Here is a 13,527-nt window from a genome sequence, read left to right as displayed (position 1 = left end):
ATTAAGTAATGTAATGAAACAACACTTAAAATACGGACACTCGCACGTGTTTGCAATGAAATACGTCACGCGAGTCAAAAATGTCAACTAGTATAAATAATGTACGCCTGACACATTGCCCGTACCATTATCTGAAATAATGATACGCCAACATCAAAGGATGGCGTCACATCTGTATTTTAAATATATTTAACTTGCATACGCTTTTAGAAATCAGATTTTTTGTGCAGGCAGGCAAAGTGAAAAATCAAAATTTAAATAGTACTTAGGGAGATAAAACCTTTTTGCCTGAATTTCCATGAGTTTTCGGGCATTGATCATTTGTATCATCATTTTTTCGAAAATCGAAATTTCTTTCAATTGACTAATGGATAAAACATTTAAAATCAGTGTAATTTAAATAAAAGGAGAGAGAGAGAGAGAGAGAGAGAGAGAGAGAGAGAGAGTTGGGCTTTAACATCCACTCGACACAAACTAAACCATTTCAATAATTCGTTTTCACGTATGGGTCTTTAGCAGTGGGTAGAAACTGGGGTGCCCAGAGAAGATGGGATTTAACGTCCACGCGACACAAACTAGGTCACTTTGGGACTAACACATGGTTGAATTTAATTTCAATAATACGCTTGCGTGTAGGGGTCTTTAGCAGTGGGAGGAAACCGAAAGACACGGAGAAAACCCACGAGATTAGACAGGCGACAATACTCCTTGTCACGTACAAGAGGAATCGAAACCATGCCAATTGACTCAATGACAGACCTTATGATACAGCGCGCACGTGCTAACCATTTAAATAAAAGGTGCCTAGCGTGGCATTCGGGCATAATGTTTCATCAGTGACATGTGATACGAGATATCGCTCTCCGAAACTTCCTGGTTTCTTTTGCAATTTGTTTGGGGTAAGACGTTATCACTTCTCGCCTATGTGTAAATAATAATATTAATATAAGATACTTTTATGATATGATTTATGATATGATTTGTATACAACATAGATAAAGAATGTCTACATTCAATTTAAACGAGCTGTATCTATTCATTTTAAGTCTTGTGTCGAGCTGAATAAAGTAAATGAATTATTGTCATTAAAACATTTATTGGTGGTTAACAGTGTACCCAGAATTTTCTACACCAAGTCTCTTGCATCCAGATATTTAAAGCGCATTAACAATATATTCATTTAAGAGAAAATATGTCGATTAACATATCGTAAAATTCATATTCATTTGACGATCGACCCCCTATTTACAAAACTATGGTTTATACCAACTCCAGTGTAAACATGGTTTAGAAACTCTATCTGGCTTACAGGGTACATCATGTTTTAGAGACCATGTATTAATTAAACACTCTATCTGAACTGCAGGGTACATCGAACTACAGGGTACACAATGGTTTAGATACTCTATCCGAACTACAGGATACATCAGGGTTTAGAGACTCAGTCTGAACTACATACAGGGCTTTGGGTTTGATTATATAATGACGTCATCTGGGACAACTGCTCGAACCATCCAGCTGAAAAATTAAAATTAGAGCACCTACAACTAAATACACTTAGGTCCATATGTGGTGTTGTAAGGAGTACCAGCTAGACACTTGTATATAAACCGGTTTTATTACGCTAACAATGAGACGCAGAAGACATAAGATTTATTCTTGACAAAAAGCGAACATGTTAATCTCCGTAAAGTCAATCTACCTGTAAAACAAATATAATTCTTCCATACCTTTGTCAAGTAGAGAATGGAAGTGTAAACACTAAAAATTCAACATCACTAAAAACCTCCAATTTGAAATAATGTCACAAGATTCAGCACAAGCAAAATCGTTTACTTTTGGGTATCGCGTAAACCAAATCATTCATTGTAAACCGAGCCTCTCTTTTAGGCTATCTAAACGGACACAATTTTTGTCATATTTCTGACGATCGAACCTGTAAATATAGCCACCAAGTAGGTGAACACATTTTTTGTATTATACCTTACATTCAGATGCCCTCAACAATAAACAATCTACCGTCTACCCACGGTAACACTATCATCTTACTGCATGGAACTGACTACACGGAGATATCGCTGAATATTTTTCAAACTGTCCACTCGTATTTCGAAATCATCAAAACTTGGGTAAACTAAGTAGGCCTACCCATACTGACTGTAATTATGTTACACTTGTACATTGTTTTATTTATAAAATGTAAATACATGTGGAGAGGGGTTTAATATATACTCTTAAAAAAAGTAAGGGATAATGAAATGCAATTACCTATGCAGGTTGTGATATGATAAATAGTCATGGACACTTGACATGCTTTGAGAGTATGTTCACAGATGAAGAACTTATCGCCCCAACAGAACCACTGAGCTGCACATGCGACACGCAATAGCGCCATACACGTGGGAGGGGTTCATTGTCAAACATGCCACTTCAACGAAGGGTTGATGAAAACTGCCGAGTGCTGGTTTATCCTATCCATGTTTGCTTTCCTGTCGATTCTTGCATAAGATTTACTGTTTAGCGTATCTTTTCTTTAGTGTGTTACGTTTAATTTGATCGGGAGAGGTGTTCGTCGACGTCAACGTCAACCGACAAGACTGCAAGAATTGGCCGTGGCACTGCAAGAGGAGTTGGTCAGATTGCCCCAAATCGTGATTGGACTGTTGATTAGGAGCATGCCACGACTAATTGCTGAATGTCTGAGGATTGGTGGGGCAATTACTCATTATTAAGATAAAAATCAAAAACGTCCATTTTCACTTTTGACGGTGTATCCCTTTGCGAGTGAAATGGGGCTGTCAGATAAGCCGTCCATATGAACCGTGTAGGTTCACGTGTATGCAATTGGCTTGTTATTAACATACACTGGTTACCTCTTATAAAAACAGCAGTGTATTTCTGCAGTTTTGTATTGTTTCTGAATATACCCTACTTTTTTTAAGAGTATATATAGGCTACAAACCTGAATAAAAATAATATTGTTTAAAAATATCATATGCTTTAAGTAGATATTTCACGATTTATGGATATATTGATTTTTATTTATTTCATTAATAAAACACAATTTTTTTTTAAAATTGTATTGTATCTTGTTTTAATCTTTAAGATTTGTTAATGCTTTACACGATATGCGTCTTTCGCATTTTTATTCATTTTTTAAAACATTCCTCAGAGTTTTCATCAGACGACCAGAACACCTCGGAACTCAAACTACTATCTATTAACGGTTAAATTTCTACCACTCCCGTTAGTCATGTAGCTGAATTGGTCGGAGTACACGTTTTCATTATCGTGCAATAAATTTAAGAACCACGTCACCGTCTATTTGTAACAGAGTCGAATTACGAAACTTTAATGGTATCTGAAAAATAAAATTAGATACAGTGCGTTTAATTCATATGAAATTATGGTCTTACAATCAGTACAAGAATGTGACACTAAAGGGAATAAAAAGGCAAAGGTGTATGTTGTCAGTTTGTATGGACATTGAATTTGATTTCCCATTAGAGCGGGTGCAGGTACATAAAAAGGCAAAGGTTTATGTTGTCAGTTTGTATGGACATTGAATTTGATTTCCCATTAGAGCGGGTGCAGGTACCATATTTTATCAACTCTATAATTAGTCATGATGATAGTTTATGGCTATAAGAAACCAAATGACTAATAACTATTTTAAACAGGTTCTTCCCATGGACTACTGATAGTCGTCGTGTAACAGAATTCGGACAGGGGAGAGTCGGGAACTTTGGGCTTGTTTATCAGATGGACTAACCCTCCAGAATTAAGTGTCGTTAAACGGTGCCAGAATGGCCACAGAGCACTTAAATTTTAACATAGCGAATCGAGTGTGGCAATCCTGAAAAGCTAATGATGGTTGTTCCAATAATATTGCCCGGTTTTATAAGCTGACCCGCCTCGTTTGCTCTGAACTGTAACGTCGCCGTGTGTTAATTTTAAGGGACATAACTCATCAACAAACACAGAAACTAAATATTGTATCATAACGTACCATAGTTTTGTCACAGGTGGAAAACTTAAATTTCTGTAGAAGTCGAGCAATTCCTAGTTTGGTTTCTAAAACTGCCATTCTCATTCCAATACAAATTCTAGGCCCCAATCCAAACGGCATGTAATGATATGCACCAAGTTTTGCTTTTTTTTCGGGACTGAACCTGTCGAATAAACGTTGAAACATAAACAGTTAGATCTTAAAATTAAAAGCGGCTGTTCTGGTATAAGATGCTACTAGGATATTGCATGAAAAAAAGTTCAATTACTATACTAAATGCAGTTCTAATTGGCTATATCAAATGAAAGGATATGTATAGTTTTAGTATTAACAATGTACCTTTCTGGTATAAAGTCATCTGGATTATCATATATAGAAGGATCTCTATGTATTGTATAAACAGGAATGACTACTATTGTTTCAGCTGGTATTTTGATATCATCTAGTGTCACATCAACCGATGCTGTTCTTTCTAACCTATAATAATACAAATAATCTTTTAGTGGCATTTAGTAACCGAATAGAGCAATAAACTATTACATGATAATATCTCACCGTTTGAGAAAATACTCTTCCAAACGCCGCCCAAATAAATTAGTAGATGTTTTCCATAAGCTTGTGTTATAGTTAATAATAACAAAATGTTGGTTTGGCTGTAATACTGGTTATAGAGAGGTTTGGAATATCATGCTTAGTTTGTTACATCTACTTTTACTTACAAGTTCGATGCGTCATTTGCATTTTCGCTAGATTAAATATCATATTTCTCACGGCTTAATACACGCTAATTATGTACTCAGATTGATTATTTAACATTTAATTAAAGATACGTTATGGGAGATTAGATAAAGAGCTGGCAGTTCTCACTATAATAGTTAAAAACTAGATAATGTAAAGGGAATTTGCTGAAAATTTCAGTCAAATTGATCTACTCTGAACCGAGTATTTAGCGATTGAATTTTGGGCCTAGCCCAAATCATCATTACTAAAGTCGGTACGATAAAAAAAACATAGCCTCGATTATCCATTTCTTGATTTAATCATAAATGAAAGTTGAGCAGCAAATAGGATCCTAATCCAGTAAATATCGCAGACTAGCGATGACATCGAGAGTTGATTATGGTCTGGATAAGTTAATTAATGTCTAATTAATAATTTAGATAACATTTCAGGCATAAAGAAAGACCTGTAATAGGCAGATTTAGCTCTTGATTAATGCATGTTTAAGAAATAAAAATAAAAATATCAACACTAGATAAACTGCCGACTTGGATTCAATCTGATTTAAATTCGGCCAATCAGGATTCTACGCTAGGCTCGATCAACCTAGTTCAATAAAATTTCAATGTTTCATAACTTTGTAAAGACTGAACGGAATTGAACCATATTTGAGCTGATATTCCATTAGAGATGCAACTTTCACAATATAATCTTTGAGAGGCATTTAGTAACTAGATAGAGCAATAAACTGTAACACATACTTATGGAAAAAACAGGTACCTCATAAGTATGTGTTATAGTTTATTTCACAATATAGTAGTTTGCATGCTATTCCCAAAGACGGCCGGTAATTATAAGATCACCAGACAAAGCACAAAACACCCTTAGTTTGGGCCTACCTGGTTGCTGGTGGGTATAGACGTAATGTTTCAGATAAACACATATCAAGATAGACTAGCTCTTGTATATTTTCATAATCACAAGGTTTCTGAAATATAAACAAAATCCGCAAATAAACTTTTTAATTGAGTAATGAGGCTATACATGATATCGAATGGAATACAAATCTTCCTGGAATTCAAACTTAGCTAATACAAAATGTATGCGCATTAACCGGCCCGCAATTGATTAGGGTCAAATTTACTTAGAGTAGCAATATTCAACAATCAACATGATAAAAGACTAATTAAGGACGACTGATTATTTAGCGGTTTGCATAATACCACTGACACTCAAACATCTGACAAATTTTATTAATAAGTCGTGTTCTTGATTGAAGAATAGTTTGCAGTTTGCATTATTTCTACCACAGCTTGAAAAGCACAACTTAGTTTATGACAATGTAAGGCTTAAGAATCAAAAGGGGTTGTTGAGGTTTGTTAATCCCCTCCGCATATGCGCCAGTATCACATGGTATAACCATCCACTGTCATAAATGTATATGTATATTTAAAATCAATGAACAATAGAAATAATCATACATCTCCAAGAACTCTATCAATCTCTTCTGTAGCCTTATTTTGTATATCGGGATGCAACGCCAGTTCGTAAGCTAAAAACGTCATCGTTGTTGCCGTTGTTTCATGCCCAGCCAAGAAAAACGTTACAGAATGAGCCAGTATTTCTCCGTTGGTCAGTCCTGTAATATTCAGATATTTAAATGTTATAGACAGATACAGGCCGGCATTGACAGGTTAGTTAACATACATCGACGGTTCTGGAATCACTTCGGACAAGTCCAATTTCACCCAAAATGCTTATGCTTAACAAAAGGTTTATCCCATACTTAGTAGTGTCGTAGTTATAAAGATTATGACGCTGTTCATTGATCTGGAACAAATCGTTCAATTCGATTCTATCAATCGATAAAAGTATGTGTTATTCATTGGCAAATCCTTGTAATGATAACGGTAGTTAGAGTGAGCACTACTACCCGAGTCATTCACTGCAACTTAGTGATTACGAACAATTTCACGTTCTAGAAATTACGTCACACTTGTAGGAATGGACTTAAATTATAATTGCGAGTTCTATCAGACTATGTTACTGGAAGTTACTAGACTGGTTTAGTGAGACTAATTCCGACGTACATCGTTTGTCTGATCCATCTGTTTCTTAATTTACTATATACATTTCTCATATGATGTGAAAGGAAACAATTAAACTATTTTTACACAGTAAGATCTTACTGTTTGACCAGATAAACAAATTTCAAATCACCACTGCACTAATTATCTTCCCTGTCAGAACAAATAAGACAAGCATAAACTCGACCTTTTTTATTGGTGGATTTAACCTCCAATGAACTCATTAAACCATCGTCTTCTATTGGGTCACTGTCTTCGCTGGCATTTAACATAGCTTGCAGCAAATCAAAACGTGGCTAAAAGAATAATAGAAAAATACTAAAATCTCACATTCCTCATTCATTAATCATATTGCTCATCCATTAACATACATATTATTTGAATATACGTAAAATGAAACTAAAGGAATAAAATGAATATCGACATATGCCAACGTCTCTGATTTACCACCTGGCTAAATGACGTGAGATGGCCTGGCCTGAACGTGAACCATAAAGTCGGAGCTATTTACACCAGATCACTTCAAGGCAATCACTACCAGCAGAGTCGCAATCCTCAATGGATTGCATAAAAGGTTAAAACCGTAGACAGCCAGTTCCCCACTCGCAATTGAAAAAGTTGAATACAATTATTTTCTAAAATAAAAACCCTCACGTCAAGACTTTCTTTCTTTGCTGCTATTGCACCGTCTATAACTTGAATGAAGAAGTCAAGTGGAGCTTTGGGTACAACTGTTATTTTGAGAGCAAGCAGAAAAGGCAGGAGGCCAGGCGCTAGAACTATAAACAAAAATTCAGAAATAATTATATATCAAGTGTCCCATAGTATTTAATTATTATACAAATAACTACCAGGTTTAAAACAATTTTGTTGAGTTTGTAGCCAGTGGGGGATACAGGTGGCGATGGCTACACCCCCCCCCCACACACACACACTAAATAGTAGTATGAGACGTGCAAATTTGAGATTTTTGTTGTTTGGAGTGACGTAGCTGATGACCAGATAAATGACACAAATCATCCCCTCCCCCCTCCAGCAAACCAAATAGCCTGCATTCACTACTGTACAGGGAGTGTGTTTTCTTTTTTCATGGTATTTTATACCCACTCACCCATTACATAAAAATATTTATAGTTTATACTTACAATACGTCATAAACAAGAGCCCTGCAAAATTCAGGGTAGTGAAAGCTTTAGCATTCTTTATAAAGGGGTCATTTTTATCGTACGCATCAATCTTCACTCCAAAAGCAGTACTTGTAATAACATCCATTGTGTAAGCAGAAAAATGGCTGCGAAGAAAGCAATTATTCCATTTTAAGTATAATGCGCCAAACAGCCAATCATTTAACTATAATAAGGACTACGTTCTTTTCATTACGTCCCTTCCGTCGCTACCAAATTAGTTTGTGAGGTTATGTCTTAATTTAAAATAAAAATGAATTATACTCGTATTTCTCAAAATCTTAAACTTATGCACTTTAATGAAATTCCATTTTATTAGACAAATAAATAAATTATCCATAGGATATCAAAACCCAACCCATAAAACGCACTGTAAATTGTAAATACAGTCTCAAGTAATATTACGCCTTATACCCTACAAAAGAACCACACAGAAAAACAAGTGCTATCTTATCAGTTTATTCTTCCGTATATTAGAATGTAAACAAGCAGATAGTTCTATAATATGGACAAGGGACGGATTATGGCGTTGTCTGCGATATTACCTCGGTGGAAGCGGACGTTAAAAAAAGCTATTTCACACACACACACACACACACGATCATGACGTCATCAACACCAGCTACGGCATATAAAAATCGAATTTCGTCAATAAATGCGAAGTTGTGCAAAGACAAATAGAGCATGTCGATCGTAATTGAATTACCGGAGTCTTGGTCTTTTTTAAAAAAAACAACAAGATGATTAGCGCTTGGCGATCAGTTCCTGGTCCCGTAATAAAACTAGCAGCAAGCAACGATAAACAACTTTTCATAATAATTTATATGTATTTTTGACCGAAATAACTAACCTGTATAGTTCAATTTCATCATCACCTTTCTTCACTAATTCCTGAGATTTATTGGTCAGAATATTACCACAGTCTTGAATAAGACCAACCATCTGGAATAGACATGACATGCCTATAGATTTATAAACTATCTATTGTTTACCCTCTCCATCTAATTACCTCCAAATATTTATTAAGTTAAATAAATATAATAAACAACCTTTTTTAATTTTGAAGAGCTAAAAGCCGGTGTTAAAATGTGTCTTGTGTTCTTCCATTGGTCGTCTCTTTGTTGTAATATCCCAGAATCCATTGGATACCCAGCTATTTGAATATTCTGAAAGATAAATAGTAATACCTACATGTAGTTGTATAGGTTAATATCGGAATGCATAAAGTGTGGTATCTGTCTTGGTAAGATCTGGGAAGAGGATAATCTTTAAATTTACAAACAGCTTTGGGTTTTTTAAAGTATGATAATGAATCCAGTTTATAATCTTGGCCAATTCATGATTGATAGGTCTCCACATTTGAAATTTATTTCCAATTAATGATACACTCAACTGGAATTCCATTAGATAAATATATGGGCTATTTTCACAAAAAGTACAAATAACGGAAAAAAATAGTATACCCGAGATGTGATATATAAAATTTTCCCAGGCATAAAAAAATTATATACTGTACATCAGCATGGAAGTACCTTCTTTGGGCCGATAATTTGACAAGGTTATTATTCAAAATAAAAATCGATATACATGTACCAAATTATGTGGTCAAAATGTCCATTCCGTTACATGGTAAAACTGCTTATTCACGATTTTGAACTTGAAAATCTCATTTTAAAATTGAAAAAGTTCAGTAAAAATTACCGTGCTTTTCAACTGGCCATTAAATTCTTGCATCGGAAAAGGAAAAACAAGAGGTACTTTTTAAAATGATATTGCATGATCGCTTTCTATGCTTTCTAACGGTATTCAAACATTTATCTAGACATCTTAAGTCAAATTAATGACAATGAATTTGTGTCTTTTTCGTTATGTCTTTACTGTTAACATGGACGTTTAAATGGTAACTAAAAAGACATTCCTACAAATTTTGGTTGTGTCAGATTTTTGTTATTTTTAAGAGTCCTGCATGACTATGGTATATACTGCCTCTTGAGTTTTAAATCTATAAAATGTAGTGGAAATTTCCTTAAAAATTCATAATTACTTTTCAAAATTTGTCGTTACCGTTTATTTGTACGTTTTGTCAAAATAGCCCATTATATTGATAAGTATCTACCCTTCTATTCCGGAAAGAGTTGAAGTCTTTCACCAATATTTCCCTTATCATGGATGTTTCTGACACCAGCATACAAGGGTGACGACCTTCATAAAATCTAAAAAAATGAAGGATAAAGGCTGCTCAACGATTGGATGCAAATTATAAAGCACAACCTGCGAACGGGTATGATTGAAAGAGTCCATGAATAATTATCATATTAAGTGCAAATTACAAAACACAAGCTGCTAAGTATCTAACTCAATATTTTCCCTAATATTCAAAATTAAAAACACAAATTGGAATTCAATATTGACCTGTTTCAATCAATATTGATGTTGTTATAGGATCCTAATATTCAATATTTAGGACACAATTAACATTTTATAATCAGTACACGAGTCGTGTACACCATGATTTCGGGTGCCATTTTGTAATGAGCAGATAAAACATATCCTACAACACAATGTGGAAGTAATTAGTAAAGGATGATTCAGAAATGACAATAAAATAATAATTTAAAAAAGCGTACAGAATGTACACCATGATTTCGGGTGCCATTTTATAATGAGCAAATAAAACATATCCTACAACACAATGTGGAAGTAATTAGTAAAGGCTGATTCAGAAATGACAAAATAATAATTTAAAAAACGAGGAGAACGCACCAAGCAGGCGTAAACGACTGTCGTTCAACTTGAACATAATTGATTAGAAATTACAATATTTTTTTTTTCTTCAAAAATTGAATATAAATCACTTTGCATACATTCATATTACATAAATATGTGCTTTTAGGACCAGTTTTGGCTATTTCAAGGTTCCAAAAATAGAGCCATGCGCCCTTTAATGATTAACATTGGTCACTGCTTAGTATGGCCGCGGAATGTTCCTCGTATATATAGGCTGCTTCGAAGTGTTTACTTACCAATGCAAGGGTATATTGCCGACTAAAGTAACCGATTGAATATACAGACGGTTCAAACATCTTGATACTTTTGATTTTAACTACAGTAATCAATTCAAGAAGTGACTACCTATCGGTAACATTAGATTTAGTAGCACTATATAACACTATTAATAAACAACAATACTGACAAAGAACGTCAACAATAAACAATCATTAGATAAATAAACAAAATTCGCAACTTTAAGGATCTCTGTTTGTACTGCCAGCATGAGTAATACAAGAAAGCACATAGACCGAAAAATATGACTCACCCTACGACTTTACCATATTGTCTCGTCCAGTTTTGATGTACTGTATGAAACCCCTACAAATGTACCATAAAATAATCTTTAAATACGTTTACATTCATTCGTTGTATCATTAATAAATGCACAGGAGAGTGAAGACGTCCTGTCACTTACGAGATAAAAATCGCTGTTACGGCAGTAAAATGAAATGCTGCCGAGAAAGTCCACGATATGTGAACAGTTTACGATATCGGCAAACAAGCCAGCACGCCAACATGTCGCCGAACGTCGTGTTTTTATCGTTTTGACATAACGGCGAACTTCACGTTACATCTGGAAACATGACGATCTAAATCAATACAACCTGTCATTATACATAACAATACTACATAAGTTTGTTAGTTATATCCAGAACTCTTCATGAAAAAGGTATGTGGTGTTATAGATAGAGCAAGCATATTTATAGCTATCTGTAACATTGGTTTGGACCAGGATTTCAGAAGCCTATGCCAACTAGCTAGTGAAATTGTTTAACGTCCTACTTTTCTGTAAGCAATGTGCCATAGCGGGGTGTTTTTTTCTGTCCATTCCGAACGACTTGACATACACTCCGCCACGCAGCACTGACAAGGGGAAACCACGCTGAAAAATCCCAACTGGCTAGTAGATGACCTCGGATCCCATATACGGGCGGCAGCGTCACCAGTGCAGTGGATTGTGTAATAAAATGGACATCACAGAGATACAATTGGGTATAAAATGTATAATGCATAATCACTAAATTACTCAAATTTTAAAGTAAATATACGATGATACTGTACCTGTTTGGTTAATGTAAGGAGATTCCCGAAAAATGGTATAGGTTTTGGTCCAGGTATTTTCAAGGATTTGAATAGTGAATATGGCCATGTTGAAAATCTATTAAGAAAATTGAGGAAGGTACAATCATTTCAAAACTCAATACATTCATTTTATCAAGTGGAGAGGAAAGATGTAAAAAAACGTTCAGATGGGGGTCGTCCAGGAGACATCTGACACCCTATAATTTATTTCTCATCTTACCCGGAAACACATTAATATAACCGTACATTTTAGGACAAGAATGTGTTGTATATGATTCAGTAAAAGAATATTTTATAATACTATAATATTGTTTTATACAAAAACCTGAAATTATATGGATTTAAAGTCCTACTTTTTCTGTGTCGACTGGGTTAATAAAATACATAAAGAGTGGCCGAAATACCAATCTGTAGATTTTACAAAATATTGAAATGTAACCGTGCAGAAAGTCTATGCTGTTCCCAAGTTTACATGTACTGAAGTACTGAGCTATATTTACATACATCGTTAATGATGCAGTCCCAAGGTAAATCTAACTATAAAAATCTAAACCCGCAAAGGACGAAAAACAAATTACGTCTACAGATTATTTATGAAAAAAAAGAACGTTAAATCGAAGGGATGTAACAGGTTACCCCGGAGTAAAATATGCTTTTCCAATATGATGTTAACATTTACTCATACAGTAAGGATACTGGATAGTAAAAATTTATGCGAAACAGTACACTGTATACTACGTATACTATATATATATAGAATATATTATACACAGGCGAATATACATGTTCATAATTTATGCACCATATGAATGAACAGAAAAAAAAACCTTTGAAGTGAAGATGTAAAATAATTCATTCAACGTAAAATGATTGACCGACATATAGACTGTTATCATTATTGATATGGGACAAATTGTATATACGACAGCCTACTTACATATAAATTGAAACTATAGACGAAAGAGAAACTACCACCCATGCCGGCACCTTTAATCCATTTACAAACTCCATGATTCACTGATGATTTAAAACATTACGGTAGAAAAAGTGTATTTATAACGAATAAACCGTCTGACGAAAAGTTATCCGTTTATTACTACATGCAGACAGGGAAAGGTCGTGTCTAAAATATCATAGTTGTCACACTAGCTTGATAACAGGTCCTGTTTGACCTTGTTCAATCGTTCGTGCTCCATTTATACAATATTTAATGTACGTTGATCAGTGTGTGCTTTGTACACATATGGTAACATAAGCTGTGTGTTTGATCATGTCAAATAAGTACTAGCTAGACAATATCCAAGCTTCTCATTGCTTATAGCCATTGTTGTGTACACCACACATGCATTAATATCGGTCTTACTTAAGAGTACTCAATACTTTAAGATTAACA

General features: G+C 34.6%; 1 protein-coding gene across 1 annotated transcript; it reads right to left on the bottom strand.

The window, feature by feature from the left end:
- Positions 1-1,369: 1,369 nt before the first annotated feature.
- LOC126828006 (cytochrome P450 3A29) lies at positions 1,370-13,305 on the bottom strand. Its single transcript, XM_050557588.2, has 14 exons — positions 13,072-13,305; positions 12,114-12,210; positions 11,317-11,369; positions 10,117-10,213; positions 9,050-9,166; positions 8,851-8,942; positions 7,962-8,107; positions 7,471-7,595; positions 7,004-7,112; positions 6,211-6,368; positions 5,629-5,717; positions 4,349-4,486; positions 4,010-4,172; positions 1,370-3,361 (listed from the first exon to the last, which is right to left on the bottom strand). The coding sequence occupies exons 1-14, from the start codon at positions 13,143-13,145 to the stop codon at positions 3,287-3,289; spliced, it is 1,533 nt and encodes a 510-aa protein (XP_050413545.2). The 5' UTR covers positions 13,146-13,305; the 3' UTR covers positions 1,370-3,286.
- Between the last annotated feature and the right edge of the window lie 222 nt (positions 13,306-13,527).

This window comes from Patella vulgata, chromosome 7 (genome assembly GCF_932274485.2).
Source record: "Patella vulgata chromosome 7, xgPatVulg1.2, whole genome shotgun sequence".
NCBI lineage: Eukaryota > Metazoa > Mollusca > Gastropoda > Patellidae > Patella > Patella vulgata.
This window is presented reverse-complemented; position numbering and strand designations above follow the sequence as displayed.

Bases quoted from the DNA above. Each gene is read 5' to 3' on its own strand.
- LOC126828006 (XM_050557588.2), bottom strand. From the start codon at position 13,145: ATGGAGTTTGTAAATGGATTAAAGGTGCCGGCATGGGTGGTAGTTTCT. The intron at 6,369-7,003 runs GTCGAGTTTATG...TGAATATTACAG, and splicing joins TAAATCCACCAATAAAAAAG to GACTGACCAACGGAGAAATA. The intron at 3,362-4,009 runs GTACGTTATGAT...TTTATTTTTCAG, and splicing joins CCACCTGTGACAAAACTATG to ATACCATTAAAGTTTCGTAA.